At 39.8% G+C, this 17,290-nt stretch overlaps 2 protein-coding genes across 2 annotated transcripts in view; both read right to left on the bottom strand.

Annotated features, from left to right (window-relative positions):
* LOC126188583 (thyrotropin-releasing hormone-degrading ectoenzyme-like) overlaps positions 1–2,514 on the bottom strand; it is a 270,383-nt gene extending 267,869 nt beyond the window's left edge. The window contains exons 1-2 of the mRNA XM_049930188.1: positions 2,352–2,514; positions 2,147–2,271 (exon numbers count right to left, since the gene is read on the bottom strand). Of these exons, the coding sequence (XP_049786145.1) occupies positions 2,147–2,271; positions 2,352–2,488 (262 nt within the window). The 5' untranslated portion in view covers positions 2,489–2,514. The remainder of the gene's footprint in view (positions 1–2,146; positions 2,272–2,351) is intronic.
* Positions 2,515–6,530: 4,016 nt separating this feature from the next.
* The window catches only part of LOC126106370 (uncharacterized), a 39,178-nt gene continuing 28,418 nt past the window's right edge, over positions 6,531–17,290 (bottom strand). Inside the window, exons 3-6 of the mRNA XM_049912662.1 lie at positions 12,172–12,434; positions 8,699–8,893; positions 8,115–8,159; positions 6,531–6,630 (exon numbers count right to left, since the gene is read on the bottom strand). Coding sequence (XP_049768619.1) covers positions 6,531–6,630; positions 8,115–8,159; positions 8,699–8,893; positions 12,172–12,434 — 603 coding nt within the window. The remainder of the gene's footprint in view (positions 6,631–8,114; positions 8,160–8,698; positions 8,894–12,171; positions 12,435–17,290) is intronic.

Here is a 17,290-nt window from a genome sequence, read left to right as displayed (position 1 = left end):
TAAAACCAGTGCAACAATAATTCACGTACACAAAAGAAAATATTGCTTGAATTGCTCCACTTAAGAATGAAATGTGATTCCTTTACACTATAGATTGCGATCGGATCGATTAGTACACCCGTCAACAATTCAAACTGATATTTTTTTATGAAACAACTACGTCTCCAAACAATCAAAGCACCTAACACTCAACACTGAGCACAGGGATGTCAGAGTGACCTCACGGTGAAGTATCAGCGCGGTGTACCACGCATGTGTGAATGTGATGAACCTAATGTTTTGGTCTAATTATGATGGCGGACACCAGCTTCAAGTTTGTGATGAAATGAAACCTCCCTCATTTTAAACCTCCATGTCCAGCAATCGCGGAAGAATACATAGGTGTAATGTTTACATGATGTTTATTCTTATGAAGAACGGAGTATACTCATGTGAACACGGCTCTTGTAATCTTGAAGGACGGAAGGGTCCACAGCATACTCACAATGAAGTTGCAGAAGCAAGGGCAACACTTGCTCATGGAGAATGTTGAAATATACATCCTTTTCATATTCACGATCATATAAATGAGTGAGCTTACGTCATGGCACGAAATACAAAGAAAACAGAAAGGAACCAATTCCGATCTGAACTACACTCTGAACACACTGCGGGTTAAACCTCTCATTGGGCGTCGGTGCATAACTTGATAAGAAGCAGAATCGTGCTTCGCTTGTCCAAACTATACGCTTCCAGTCAACTTCTGTCCAGTTTCTGCGTTGTTAGGCTCATTGAGTTAATGCGCGGAATTTTTTGACATGCAATCTTTCTTTACTTACTACCTATGCATTGCTCGCAAGTACTGAAATCTCGAATGTTTTGGGTATAGAAATGTAAAATTGATTTTGTGTGATTAATGTTGGCAAGAACGAACTCCACGTTCCTCTAGAAAAGCGCAATAATGTTGCTCAAAAATGTATTCATACAGGTTGAAAATAAACTGATGGTTCATTAGGTTCTTTTCATGGCACTTGCTGTGGTTAACTTGTGCCAGGAGCGTATTGAAACGAAGATATCGACATGTATCGAAAATGTGTAATATATCATCCTAAAATTCTTTTCAGTGCCCTTCCCTTAAGAATTAAAAAGATACCAAAGCTGCACATTTTAAAAAATGAACTTTAGAAAATATTTATAAATTCAAGCTTTCATAATGGTGATGAGTACGTAGATTTTATGAATTTGAGGACATCCATAACGTAATTTAAACATAGCCATGCGTCACTGAATATCATGCAAATTTAGAATTTGTTTGGTTCATGTATTGGGTTATCTGATGATTCTGTATGTATCTTTATGATTTGCTTTTGTGTAAGTACTTAATTATCTGCATGAGTTGTATACAGACGCTATTATTTAAGTTTATTTTGTGTTAACATATGAAAAGTCCTATATAATTCTACGTGATAAAATGTATGATCAATGAATAAATAAATATAGTACCAAATGTAATGTCCATTTCTGAAATATCGGTATTCGCTTACGGATTTTTGAGATTCGTCTTCGAAACTAAAGAAAAACATTAAATTCCATGTCCCAGTTCTTTCAGAAAATCTTGAAATATTTTGTAACTAAAAGCACTTGTTGTCCACCAAGATACGTTCCCTTACTTTCGAGATCGTCTGCGTGCTGACTGTCACAACTGCTACACTTCTAAGGTTGCCATATAAAAGTTTCGTACATCTTCAAAGTATGAAATTTCTTAAAGTGAAACATAGAGTTTTTAAATTAATTACTCTTTCTGTAATTTCAGTACCAACGTCCTATAAAGTTGTTCATTACTCTATTCATTTTATGCCTGACATGACACATTTTTCTATCATTTTATGTAATTTTATCGGCATTTCTTTGTCATTTTAGTGTTGGTTCCCAGGTATTTTTGGTAATAAAATTCCGAGCACTACAGTTTCACGTCTTTTTTTGTATTTCTAATGTAAATGAATTCAAACACAAGGGGCAGCTGCCCCTCCTGCCGCTGACACACTGCGGGCGACAATATCATTAACTCGAGTGTACACATTAATTTTAAGTATATGGTTCTCTAACCTATCGTTCCAAACTCTTAAGAGAAATTTTCTTATCCCATTACATCTAACAACACACTTACCAAGGTCACGTCTCGGCTCAAGTGGCACAATTACGTCAGGATCAAAGATAAAAATATTCACTGAAAATGTTGACATGGGTGGTGTCGTCTCAAAAGTGTCCCACACCCAACCGGACTGATACAACCTACAGAAAGTACAAGTTGAAAATAAAAATTTGATAGTGCATAATAATGTTATTTCAAATATAGCTTAAAGTATTCTTACATCTTCTCGCTCTTACGAAGTGCCATATTCGAAAGTGATCTCATCCTTTCTGGGCGTCCAATGCTTATATCAAATGGGGCTTTGTATGATAACTCGTCGAAACATGGGAATACCTTACGTGCCTTATTTCTTGTCATGTCTGTAGCCACGAACCACCTGGAAAAAAAATATAAGTCTCAGTGTCTTTCTCCTAAGTACAGTCAACAAAATTGAAAAACAGCGCGCTTTCTGTTAAAGTCTCATTGCTATTTCTGTGCGAAATATGGCTCATTGAAAGCAGGTTGTTGTTTGGTAACGCAGATTCAGCGGGTGACATGGTGTCTTAGTTTCTTGCCAGGGGTATCACTGACGATGCTAATGGTTTAATTGTGAGCAGACTTATACCATTCCTTTTTATGCAAGAAATACATGTGCCAATTCTTCTTGGTAGCAAAGTTATCAATCATGTAATCTTTAAACTTCTGATCACTTATTAGTTGTTTAACCAGGGTTTTTTCTGTGGCAATTAAGCAGAGAGAACTGAACCTATTGTTTATAGGCCATGCATTGCGAAGCCCAATTTTCAATTTTTGAAGGGTGCTCGTATTTCTTTCAGAAGAAGCTGCAGTGACAGGGAAAGTAAGAATCAATTTAATAAGCTTCGATACTTCGTCGTAAATATTTTGAAGGTCATTGTCCATTATGAATTTTAAAAGGTCTGCAGGTGGTAAGTAATGTGTCTGTCAATATAAATGTTTCCTACCTCATTTTCCAGTCGCTGTTTGTTGAAGAATGGGTAATTTAGGAGGCGGCCGTTCAGTTTAATTAATGAGATAAAGTCTTAAGGGACTGGAAGTGACACTCATTAATACTTATTTCACTATTAAATTTCTAGTTGCAGCTTTCAGTACTTGAGGTCACAGCGTCCTTTAACAGACTAGTCATCTTCTTGATTTTACCATTGCATATACTAATATCACATGCAGTTTTGTGTTGAAGAAGTGCATAGAGATGACCAGCATATACAAATATTTCTGTGTAAAGGCAAAGCATGAACAGGAGTAGAGTTTTATTAAGAATGCTAAGCGAGCCAGAAGCACTGCTGAACGACTCTGTATCACAATCTTCATTATCTGTGATGATATTTTGGAAAATATCTTTCAGTTCATGAGATTTAAGATATATTACCTGAAAAGCTCGTGAACCGAAATTCCAGCATGCAGTAAGTGTTTGAGGCAATCTGAATACTTTATTTCTAAGAGCTGTGTTCTCTGTGAGGACTTGCTGAGAGTGAATGTAATGCTACAGGACTGTATATGCTAAGCCTCATTACTTTGACACTTTTAGATAAATGTAACAGCACTAGACTAAGTTTATGAGCTTACCAGTACAAAAATATAGCTTGTGGATACTTTTGTCTAACGAAGTTTTGGACACCTCCATGTTTACTTGTCAGTACCGCGTCTACACCGTATGTTTGGGTCCCTATTTTGTCAGTAAATACCCAGACAAGCACATTTATAAGGATAGCAGATGGATTCTTTCCCCCTGATATCTGCTCTCCACCCCCCCCCCCCCCCTTTTGTTGTAATATCTTCGAGATCATCACTTACATGGAATGTACACAGTCCCGAAAAATCTAAAATTTAGCTCAGGACTTATCTAAATTAACTTTTTATCCATTTCATTCATTTCATTAGTTAGATGCCATTGGTATAATTAGTTTATCCAAAAACTTTGTTAATTATAAATACCAGTAAGATAAAACTTTGTTACCATTGTTCTATGTAAATATATACCAAATTTCTAATTTTCACATGAAGTATATCGAAAGTATATGAATAATTATAGTTGTCCTACAGCTAATGCCAGAGACATGATAGTAACTTTTGCTCTCATTGGATTTCAGAGTAATTAGCATTTATAGCTCAAACATTTTTACTGAAACAGACTACAATATTTGGGGAAACTAGACACCATAATTCAATAGCAGTTACTGTTGTATCTAAAATTTTATATTCAGAACAATCTTTCCCCAGTATTCACTTAATCAGGAATGTAAATCCTTAATTGTAATTTGTAAAAAGACAGGAAACAACAATAGTTGAGTGTACTACTAATTATTGTAGTATTATAAAAGAGAGGCTGTTGAGAGCCATTTTATTCAGTCTGCGGCAGGTTATGAAATGAGAAACATACGTGTCTTTAAGGTGCGTCGCAGGCGAGTTAGCACAAATTGCAACTAGTATAATATGCCAGGTTTTATCTAAATTTCGCACCCGAGAAATTATTCGGTAACTGAGTGATTGTTTTTGACGATTTACTGAAAACGAGCAATTAATCTCTAGAACTGTGACGCATTTTGTGAACAGTGAAAAAAGTACTGAATTGTGTTGTTTCCGAATTGTGCTTACCGTGCACGTCGTTTTCGTTTTGATATTACTATATACTTTTCTACATACTAAATGCTTTTAAGGGCAGTGTAATTAGCGAATGTGTTAGTGATTTACTTGCCACACGTTAATTATTGTGACGTTGCATTTACGAGGGTAATCCCAAAAGTAAGGTCTCCTATTATTTTATAAGTACATAGACCTGTTTATTTCTACAATGGTTTACATCAGTTTACAGATTGAACATTTAGCTATTTCTCGACATAAATCACCACTTCTGTCGATGCATTTTTGTAGACGCTGTGGCAGTTTTTGTATGCCCATGTCATACCAGCTCGCTGCCATGCTGTTCAGGAAGTTATGAATTGGCGTGATTGTTGCCTGGTCTCAGGCGTAAAGTGTTATGCCCAGGTTTCGTCACCCGTGACAATTGAATCCAGAAAGTTGTCCTGTTCGGTTGCAAGGCGATGAAGAAATGAGCGGGAAGCATCAACACGTTGCCGCATGTGGTCCTCAGTCAGCATGTGTGGCACCCATCTTGCGCACACCTTCCTGTATTTCAATGATTCCGTTAAAATTCTGTGAGCGGTGCTTCGGGGAACCCCAGGAACCAACGTGCAGAGATCATCCAGGGTGATCCGCCGATGCTTTGCTCAACCTTCAACACTGTCTCCTCAGAAATTGACGGTCTCCTGCTCCTTTGTTCGTCGTGAATTTCGGTCCGCCCAGCTGCAAACTCTCTATACCACTTACGAACATTAGTGACATCCATCCACGACTCACCTTACACTTCCGTCAATTGACGATGGATTTCAATCGACGCAGTGCCCTTTGCGTTCAAAAACCGAATAACTGCGCGCAATTCGCAGTTAGCGGTAACATCCAACGGGAGCTCCATTCTCAACGGCTGCCTCAGCGTACGCATGTTTGCACACAGCACGTGAAGCACTCTTCATAACAGTGTGGCCAACTGCCACACAAACAGAGTTATGCACTTATAAAAAAGTAGGAGACCTTGCTTTTGGGATTACCCTCGTATGTTAGGTTACTGCACTCGAACTATCATCACCACTGTAGAACATTAAGCGAGCATCGTTTCTGACTTAACCGTTATCTGTGATAAATAATGATAAATGATACTCGATTTGGCCATAAACAGTAGGTTATTTAATATCAAAGGGGAATGAAAGTGTTTTGGACTGTAAACCTGGTGTAGACAATGTATTTTGAAACAGGTTACTTTTGCCAATTACTTTTCAGCGAGATTTGACGGAGGCGCAGTTATGGAAGGCATATTAGCACAGGTAAACACGGTAATGTTACACATTGAATACAATTTCTAATAAATCCTGAGCAGTTTTGTCACTAGAAAAATTGTGAAAACGAATAAATCTTTCTACGAGTTGTGTACAAAACTTCATAATAATACTCATTTGTGACTTACAAGAAACACACACGGTTTCATCAGTTTGACTTCCAACAAATTCCCATGATCGTAATTTTTATGTAATGTGATCATTAATGGCAATGGTAACAGGTTCAGTTAATTCGTTTTGAATTGTGCTTGACATGCCTTTGAACCAAGAAGAGATCTACAAGTGATCACTGTCTAGACAAAAGTTCGAATAATTTAAGGCAGTTCCCTTTGTTCTCGGGACTTTCTTCTTCAAAGTGTCCTCTGAATGCGAGCTCTTGTTTGCACAAGAAACAAACAATATCAATAAGTCTCTCGGGTATAATCTATTTTGTTTTGCTAATGCAGTATGTTTTATGGCAAGAAGTTCGGCTCCTTCAGCAATTGGATGTTCTATGACCCAACAACTAAAAACACTCTTGATTCTAAAGATGCCATCTTGAATTCTGGTGTTTCTTGGCTTTTCTGCCAATATTTTTTGTCAAACATACTCCTAAAGAATCACAGCCCCACCAAATAAATAACATGTCTAACAATATAATTTTTTATTACAGAGCAACATGTAAACCAAGGATACTTTTTATACCAAGAAAATACAAAAATATGTTTTTGTCCCATCAACTACTTTAATGACCAAGTGTGTGGTGTGAATCGCTTATCCTGATGAGTGCATTTGGTTTCGTAAGTTCAGCTTGAAAATTGTTTGTCATATAATGCGTAAAAAAATAAAAAACACAAGTGTTCCCTCGGAACAAGCCATAATATAATCAGTTAATCCAGTTAATCACATGCACTCGCGCATCATATTACTAAAACAAGTTTGTTAAACCGGAACTGAACAGCGCGCGAAATAATACACAGTTGCACAGCTAAGGCATGTCTCAATGCCACGCTTCTACAACATATGTGACTGGCTGCAGCCCTATCGGCTGCCGCGTAGAAATAAGTGGCTGTTTCTAGAAGCCTCCAGCGAACTGTTAAACTGGATAACTTTCGTTAACGGATGGAGCGAATGAAACTGTTGTAACATGTAAAACAAACGTACACTGTTTTTAACGCGTTGATAATTCTAACTCTAAAGTTTTGTTCTAATTTTTGGGTGGGCTAAGCCTCAAAATACTCTGAAGAGCTTCGTCACTGGCGGGCGGGCAGGGGGGAGGGGCACGGCGGCTACTAGGCTCTACCACATAACGACTTTCGAGGCAGTTCACATTCATGCAGAAGCGGTTCCGACAGCTGTTTGAGATCGAAAAGTTCAGCAAAATGACTGTGACATTTTACATAAACATTTCGTTTCGCGCTACACCTTGCATTAATTATTTTGTTTTTTTACAGATGACGAGGCAGGAATGTATGGATAGTACCTAGGGAAATAATATAAATACGACTTATACTCTGTCGTTGCCTTTTAGCGCTCTTGCTGGCTGGCATCCGGACAGAAAGTTAAGAAAAGCACGTTAACATGCTAGTCGGAGTATTTCTCGTTTTTTTAATATTTTTTTTCCAAATGCGATAAAGTACATACGATCCAATTCAGCTCTATAGTAATGTGTAACATGAAAAGTGCTTGTGTTGGCGTAAGAAAGGGGCTCATCACGGTAATATATTGCTAGGATAAATAACACAAAAACATAAATAAAACAATAAATAAATAACGGGTAAATGAACAGAAATTAACCTCGAAAACTATTAGTACTTCTTTACAACGAAGCATTTCAAATTACTCCAAGTAAGTGCAAAGGAATCTCGTCCTGGTTTTAATAGCGATGTTTCCTTACTGGTGCACTTTACTGTAACAAGTAAATGCGTACATTTTAACCATATTCTTTATAGCATATTTAGCAAGAAAATAATTTATAAATCAAGAATGAACTTTTTGTGAAAATAGTAACAGTTTGGTCAGGAAGTTCCACATTAGAGAGCACACCGCTGCAGCGTGAATGATTCAACAAGGTACGCTTTTACATACATACATACCTCTCAGTATAATCTCCACGCTTGTCGGTAGTATTCACGTCCGCCCTGTAATGTACGTTAATATAAATTAATAATAGCTTGTGACCGTCGTAAAGTAGGCATGATTAGTGCTATGACAATGGCTAATGCTTATTATTTGGATTCCTTACATTTACACCGGTTAATTGATGTCGTTACTAAAGTGTTGGACGTATACGGTGGATCTGTATCCAGTGGGAGACCGCAAGCTGTATGTGTGTGTGTGTGTGTGTGTGTGTGTGTGTGTGTGTGTGCGTGAGAGAGTGAGAGTGAGAGAGAGAGAGAGAGAGAGAGAGAGAGAGAGAGAAAGAGAGAGAGAGAGTGAGTGAGTGTATGTGTATGTGCGGGCGAGTACGAGCACGTACACGCGGTAAGTAGGATACTTAAAGAATCAGTAATGCATTTAGACCCTTAAATAATCAGTGGCATGTTGCCTGAAACGGTTATATAGCAGACAAGTTTTAGGTTTGGAGATATGTGGCTATTATAGTATCTCTGAATTTAAGTTTCACAAGCAGTCCGCATAAAAAAATTATATTTAATTTACATTAAGACATAAAACGTACTCTTCATCGGAGCACTCGTCAGAATAGCTGTCGAAGTACATGGCCTCTTGACAGCTCCCATTCCTAAGGTCACTCGCAAACTCCAATGTCAGCTGATAGAGCTGACCTTGTTGCAGTACATCAGACAGTTCTACTTCACACCATTCCTTAGGTGACCCTCGTCGTACCTCCACGACGGACACTCTTTTTATTGGCCTGTTGAATAAAGGGTGTTCTTACTCCATGTATCAAGTCAATCAGAGAAGAGCCAACAACATAACTTTTCTTAAAAAGAAATAATATTCGTCCATTCATGCAACAATGTTTGAAGCATGCGTGAATTGGCCACAAACTGTAAATTAAAGAACTTGTAGTAGTACACTGAAAGAAGAGTGATAAATTTGCTACGAGAAATACTTGCTCACATCGATAGGTAATTTCATGCTATTTTTCCGTTTCTCACTTTTATGATTAATTCTGTTTTCTAATGACTTCTATCTCGTACCAGTGATTGAATCTCGACTCATCTTCGGTTATTAATAATTTACATTTGATTTGAGGTGCTGCCATTGATAAAATAATGAAGCAGGCAACGCAACACTGGGGAACTGTATAAACACAAGTTTTCTACCGTTTCGATTTTTAGTGGCAAAGTTTTAATTCACGCTACTCTCTGTCTGAAATTCCATGATGTTTACTAGGGAAAGTCGTCATCAATATTACTCCTGGCACAAAATTAATATACAGGGTGTCTGAGTTGGAATGGTCGATATTGATGGATATGACAGGAACGATCGTTCGAAGTAAAAAAGAGTAGTAAAGAAGAGCTCTAAAGCGAATACCTTAAGAGCTATGAACACATCTTCATCTTCGATACTGTGAACGAGTCTCCTCTTTGTTATTCGTAAAAAAATCAGTTTCGCTGAGATTGCGTTTAAATATTTTAAATGATTATCGGTTTCGAAAAATCTGTGTCGTCATCATTGGATCTTGTAACATACTAGCTGAAGTTCATGTTCTGTACAAGCTTGCAAGTCGCATAGTGATGTTGCGTCATTTTACAATAAAAGGCAGCAAGGAACATCAGCATGTCAAATACAGTATACCAGTAATATAAACACAAATCATGTTGTGCTAATGTCCTAGCGCACTCATTCACCTAACACCGTAATGATCGCCATTTAGTGAACGAGTGCACTAGAACATAGCACAATATGATTTATGTTTTATATTTGTGTTATTTTATATTTGGCATGCTCATGTTTCTTGCTGACTTATTGTAAAATGATGCAACGAACATGAACTTTAGTTAATATGTTACAAGATCCGATACTGGCAGCACAGAGCTATCGAAACCGGTAATCAATACAACGATTTACAAGCAATCTCGGCGAAACTTAATTTTTAAGAATAGTATAACAATTTAGATCGCCTACAACAGTTGGCGCAATGTCAGACTTATATTAATCCAATCTACTCTCTTTGCTTCCATGTTTTGCGAAGTGGTAGCATGGGCTAATACAAGAAAGAAATGTCCAGTAAACATGGGCTCTAAAGCGCATGCCTTAAGAGTTATGAGAACTTATCCATCTTCGCTACTGTGAAACACATCTCTTCTACTGAACAAGTGCATTTTAGAGCCCATGTTTACTGGACATATACCTGAATACTGGCCATCCCCAACTGATACACCCTGTATAATACGACGGTTGCCTAGAAAGTAAAGCACCGCATTTTTTTTCTCATCCGAAAACAATGCTACGAATGCGTAACGTTACGTATGTGTTACTTGAAGTCTCTCGATTGAGCGCACCAAGTTTCCATCACTTCCGACAGATAGCGTTGCTGCAGGACAGTTTCAAAATGGCGTCTGTAGGTGATGTACGTCACAAGCAACGTGCTGTCACTGAATTTCTCACTGCAGAGAAAGAAACTGTGGGCAATGTTCATAAATGCTTGTGCAAACTCTATGGAGCATCTGCTGTCGACAGAAGTATAGTTAGTCACTGGGCACAGGGGGTGAGATCATCAGAAGGTGGTTCGGCAGAGCTCCACGATTTACAGCGGTCGGGGAGGCCATCCACGGCTGTCGCACCTGACATGTTACACCGAGCTGATATTGTCATTAATTAAAGGATGCCATTCGTGGAAGACATTTTGAGGACGATGAGGAGGTGATTCACACACTGAAGCACTGGCTCCGCTTCCAGGACAAGGATTGAACCGACATACACGCCCTTGTTTCGCGCTGGAGGAAGGCCATAGAACGGGATGGAGATTAGGATGTGTAGATAAAACACCATGCTTTCATGTGGGTAATTTTCATTATGTTCAATAAGGAATTGTTGAAGAAAAAAATGTGGTGCAATACTTTCTGGGCAACGCTCATTGTATGACACTGTCCGTTGTAATGTATTCCTGGGCACTTTGCCTAGGTCGGTTTTGCACTGCTGTTAAAGACATCTAATGAAGTTGCACTTTTGTTCGACTCTGGGGACTATTTGTGTTTGCTAGCATATTACCAGAAGCATTGTAGTTGATATTATCACACTGCACAGCGGCGGTTCGCCTACAACGTCCGCGGCCAGTGCGGTCTGGCTGTCAGGAGCAGTCTGCGCTCATAACGGAGTTTGGCTGGTACTCTGAAAGGGACTTTCGAGCGTGTGGTGTGATTTCAGTGATAGTGGTCTCAACACTGCGGCAGTTACTGGCAAAACGCTCCCTACTTCCTAGGTGGTTGATTGTATAAGTCATTCTACTCTCGTCATTGTACTTTTCAGTAAAAGGATGACAGAAGAGAATACTTACACCATACGAAGACTGTAGTATGATGGCAGGCACAAGAAAACATGTTGCGATTATGGACACCAGTGTGATTTCTGTGTTGTAGCGTACCGATTACGTTATTACTACAGGACTAGGCCTAGTGGACACGATTCATTAATCGAGTTTAATGTATCCAGAAGGCCCACTTGTCACTTGTAAGGGAACGGTTTAACCTGAAGGAAAAAGGGGAGGATAATCTAAGTCCCGACAAGTGAGTGAGCAGGCTCAGAGAAGCAACGAATAGGGCTATGCCAACTGTCAGAGACTAATGATTTCAGTTAGGTAACTTAAGAAAGGACGTCCGCATGCGTTGCAAGTCGTGCCTTCGAAACATAGGCGAGAGAGACAGAGAGAGAGGGAGAGAGAGAGGAGAACGTTTGAGAATTTAAGTCGTGTCACCTATACTCGACAAAATGGTTCAAATGGCTCTGAGCACTATGGGACTTAACATCCGAGGTCACCAGTCCCCTAGAACTTAGAACTACTTAAACCTAACTAAACTAAGAACATCACACACGGCCATGCCATGCCCGTAGCGGTCGCGCGGTTCCAGACTGAAGCGCCTAGAACCGCTCGGCCACTCCAGCCGGCTATACTCGGCAAATATACAGCAAACATGCTTGTCAGTTTACGATATTTCATGCAACTGTATAAATAATAAAGCCTACCTGTACTCTCCAAAACTATCCGCTGGGTCAATGACTGATATGTCCGCTTTTGAAATACTCAAGTTGTCTCCAGCATTTAGAATCACAGTGTTCGTTGGTGTGAGACATGAAATGTTGACCTCAACTCGACCTTGAAAGTATCCCTTTTCAGGAATAGGCTGTAGCCAAACGTGGTAGCCCACCGGAATCACATGCCGTGGCAGAAGGGGGCTTTCTTCGATTCCACGTGGGACGCTCAGCGCGCGTTTTCTGCGATTGTGATTCTGAAATCGCATCCTCCTTATTTCAACTGTCAGTCTCATTGAACATAGAAAACAGCTAATAAAAATTCTAAAATACTAGCTGCTGTGAAAAGTGATAGAGTTTTCAATACACCAAATTAATTTTCAAATATTATTAATCTTTATATTCAGTTATATATTCAATAAATGTGTGATTTACGCAGGGTGGAGAGAAGACACGGAGGAGTTATAATTGTGAATAACAATTTTGTTTATGATTAGTTTACATTGATAATTAACACACTAAAAACCAGTAGTGAGAGATTTCCTGTCCTTCCTCAGACAGAACCTCAAACAAAAGAAGAGAGAAAAGAATAAATTAAAAGGTTATTCACAGTTATAAAATATATTATTGATTTTTGGCCCACTCTCTATTAGAAAGGTGCTTTCCCAGCTGTCGTCTGCTTTCAAGAGCATGCGAGTTAAGTAAGATTGACAACAAAAGAGTGGTAAAAAGAAAACTACATGAGAAAATGAAAATTGGCGAGGAGTGAGTAGGACCCGCCCACTGAGTGTTGCGTATGAGTTTAATTATGTCTATAGACAGTTCACCCACTCCCGGAATCGAGTATCACGACGATTTTTAGCTGTTATCGACATTGATACTCGCAATATACCGGTCCCAGGGATTTCAAGACTTTCGACAATGTTTTAATTTCAAGTTTGAACTCTGGAATCAGATGACAAAAGAAATACTTTTTCGCGTGATATAACTACAAATTCACAATTTTCAGATTTCTTTCCTTTAGTTGTACTGTGAAACTTTGCTTCAGTGGGTCTTGATGTGCGAGTTGATCAGTACCAAAATATGTCACGTAAATAGCCATAACCTTTGACTTACAAGCTTAAATATTTTACACCGCCAGTGTCACGTAGACATTGGGGTGTGAGATAAATTTCGACTTCAAAAAGTCTACCGTTCGTGAGAAAAGGAGGGGTTAATAAACGGACAGAGAGACAGATGGTCAGATAACAAATGACATTTTTTTTTTCGTGTCATGTAGTTACAAATGCACGATTTCCCGATTTTTCCCTTTGTTTCTACTGCGAAACTTTGCTTCATGCCAAATTCTGATTCTAGGTCAACGGGAAGTAGCCTATAGATTTTGATGAGTGAGTTATCGGAATGTATTATAGAAGTGTCCGTATGTTTTGATACCATTGACTTAGAAGCTTCAGTTTTTCACACCACGAAGGGACCATAGACCTTAGTATGCCACATAAATTCCAACTTGATACGTCCACCTCTTTCTGAGAAAAAGCGTTTTCAGCAGTTGGACAGGCAGACAGAGAGACGGACGGCCAACGTAGTGATCCTATAAAGCGTCCGTTTTTACCTACTGAGGAACAGAAACCTAAAAAAGAGAAAAGCAAATGAGCGTCACTATCAGCCGGCATAGATTTTTGTAACAAGACGGAAACTACCTGTAACCTAATGTTACACTGAGCGAGGCGGCGCAGTGGCTAGTACACTGGACTCGTATTCGGGAGGAAGACGGTTCAATCCCGCGTCCGGCCATCCTGATATAGGTTTTCCGTGATTTCCCTAAATCACTCCAGGTAAATGCCGGGATGTTTCCCTTGAAAGGGCACGGCCGACTTCCTTCCCCGTCCTTCCCCATTCCGATGAGACCGATGACCTTGCTGTCTGATCTCCTCCCCCAAACAACCCAACCCGTAATGTTACTATGTACGATCAGTTCGAGGAGATGTGCCTGCCCCGAATAGAATACGCCTCGCGGATTACTTAAGAGTGATGGTGAGCGGGCTAGCCTCAGTATGGTTTTTAGACGATTTCCCACATCTAGCTACGTATATACCGGGCTGGTTCCCATGAGCCGTCTCCGGCACACGCTCCACAAACATTTAGAAACTCTTCTTACATTTAACCTGATTCCGTCTGGGGTGGAGGGGGAGGGAGTGGAGGGAGGGGGTGGGGAGGATGGCGTCAGCTAGGGTATCCGACCACCAACTGCCACTAACGGTGCCTCCAGCCTTGTTACAACAATGCCGACCCCGTAGTAGAAAAGGCAAAAAAGAGGAACAACAACAAAGGTAGTCACTGTATTAAATAACGATGTACAGAAATCTGGTTTCATTGTCATATGTTTGTGTCAACGGGAGTTGGCAGGCAGCGAAACACGTTTGCTCTCTCTAGCAACTACCGTGCCACGGGTGGAAAATCTCAGTTGAGACATGAGAAGTATCAAGAAGGTAAATATTTGTGGTTGATGCGAACAGAAGAGCTTTGGCTTTGGTTTGCGTAAACAGTATACAACGGAAGAAGACATGTACTGGGGTGGTCCAGTCATCAGTCCGAGTGTGCTTCCATCTCGACACGTGAATATAAAGAACAACAGAGCATCATTAGTCATAAGAGCTATAGTCTCTGTGAAATGGGACCGTCTCTGACAGCTACGCGAATTATCGTAATGTAGCCCTTTTTTTAAGTCACCGATTTCGACTTGTTGGCGTTGGTGGGGAGGCTTGCGTGCCTCAGCGATACAGATAGCAGTACCCTAGGTTCAACCACAACAGAGGGATATCAGTTGAGAAGCCAGACAAATGTGTGGTTCCTGAAGAGGGCCAGAAGCCTTTTCAGTACTTGTAGGGACAACACTCTGGATGACTGACTGATCTGGCCTTGTAACATCAAACAAACCGACCTTGCTGGGCTGGCACTGCGAACGGTTGAAAGCAACAGGAAACTACAACCGTAATTTTCCCCGAGGGCATGCAGGTTTACTGTATGGTTAAATGATGATAGAGTCCTCTTGGGTAAAATACTCTGGAGATAAAATAGTCCCCCATTCGGATCACCGGGCGGGGACTACTCAAGAGGACGTCGTTATCAGGAGGAACAAAACTGGCGTTCTACGACTCTGAGCGTGGAATGTCAGACCCCTTAATCGGGCAAGTAGGTTATAAAGTTTAAAAAAAGAAATGGATAGGTTAAAGTTAGGTATAGTGGGAATTAGTGAACTTCGGTGGCAGAAGGAACAAGACTTCTGGTCAGGTGAATACAGGCTTATAAATACAAAATCAAATAGGGGTAATGCAGGTGTAGGTTTAATAATGAATAAAAAATAGGAACATGGATAAGCTACTACGAACAGCATAGTGAACACATTATTGTAGCCAAGATAGACACGAAGCCCACGCCTAACACAGAAGTACAAGTTTATATGCCAACTAGCTCCAGAGATGATGAAAAGATTGAAGAAATGTTTTTGTTGTGGTATTCAGTCCTGAGACTGGTTTGATGCAGCTCTCCATGCTACTCGATCCTGTGCAAGCTTCTTCATCTCCCAGTACCTACTGCAGCCTACATCCTTCTGAATCTGCTTAGTGTATTCTTCTCTTCGTCTCCCTCTACGATTTTTACCCTCCATGCTGCTCTCTAGTACTAAATGGGTGATCCCTTGATGCCTCAGAACATGTCCTACCAATCGATCCCTTCTTCTAGTCAAGTTGTTCCACAAACTCCTCTTCTCCAGAATTCTATTCAATACCTCCTCATTATTTATGTGATCTACCCATCTAATCTTCAGCATTCTTCTGTAGCACCACATGTCGATAGCTTCTATTCTCTTCTTGTCTAACCTATTTATCGTCCATGTTTCACTTCCATACATGGCTACACTCCATACAAATACTTTCAGAAACGACTTCCCGACACTTAAATCAATACTCAATGTTAACAAATTTCTCTTCTACACTTCTTCAGAAACGCTTCCCTTGCCATTACCAGTCTACATTTTATATCCTCTCTACTTCGACCATCATCAGTTATTTTGCTCCCCAAATAGCAAAACTCCTTTACTACTTTAAGTGTCTCATTTCCTAATCTAATTCCCTCAGCATCACCCGACTTAATTCCACTACATTCCATTATCCTTGTTTTGCTTTTGCTGATGTTCATCTTATACCCTACTTTCAAGACACTGTTTCTTCCATTCAACTGCCCTTCCAAGTCCTTTGCTGTCTCTGACAGAATTACTATGTCATCGGTGAACCTCAAAGTTTTTATTTCTTCTCCATGGATTTTAATATCTACTCCGAACTTTTCTTTTGTTTCCTTTACTGCTTGCTCAATATACAGATTGAATAACATCGGGGAGAGGCTGCAACCCTGTCTCACTCCCTTCCCAACCACTGCTTCCCTTTCATGCCCATCGATTCTTATAACTGCCATCTGTTTTCTGTACACATTGTAAATAGCCTTTCACTCCCTGTATTTTACTCCTGCCACCTTCAGAATTTGAAAGAGAGTATTCCATTCAACATTGTCAAAACTTTCTCCAAGTCTACAAATGCTAGAAACCTAGGTTTGCCTTTTCTTAATGTAGCTTCTAAGATAAGTCGTAGGGTCAGTATTGCCTCACGTGTTCCAACATTTCTACGGAATCCAAACTGATCTTCCCCGAGGTCGGCTTCTACCAGTTTTTCCTTTCGTCTGTAAAGAATTCGCGTTAGTATTTTGCATCTGTGACTTATTAAACTGATAGTTCGGTAATTTTCAGATCTGTCAACATCTGCTTTCTTTGGGATTGGAATTATTATATTCTTCTTGAAGTCTGAGGGTATTTCGCCTGTCTCATACATCTTGCTCACCAGATGGTAGAGTTTTGTCGGGACTGGCTCTCCCAAGGCCGTCAGTAGTTCTAATGGAATGTTGTCTACTCCTGGGGCCTTGTTTCGACTCAGGTCTTTCAGTGCTCTGTCAAACTCTTTACGCAGTATCGTATCTCCCATTTCATCTTCATCTACATCCTCTTCCATGTCCATAATATTGTCCTCAAGTACATCGCCCTTGTATAGACCCTCTATATACTCCT

The sequence above is a fragment of the Schistocerca cancellata genome, chromosome 1 (assembly GCF_023864275.1).
Source record: "Schistocerca cancellata isolate TAMUIC-IGC-003103 chromosome 1, iqSchCanc2.1, whole genome shotgun sequence".
NCBI lineage: Eukaryota > Metazoa > Arthropoda > Insecta > Orthoptera > Acrididae > Schistocerca > Schistocerca cancellata.
The sequence above is the reverse complement of the archived record's forward strand: the minus strand, read 5'-3'. Positions and strand labels throughout refer to the sequence as shown.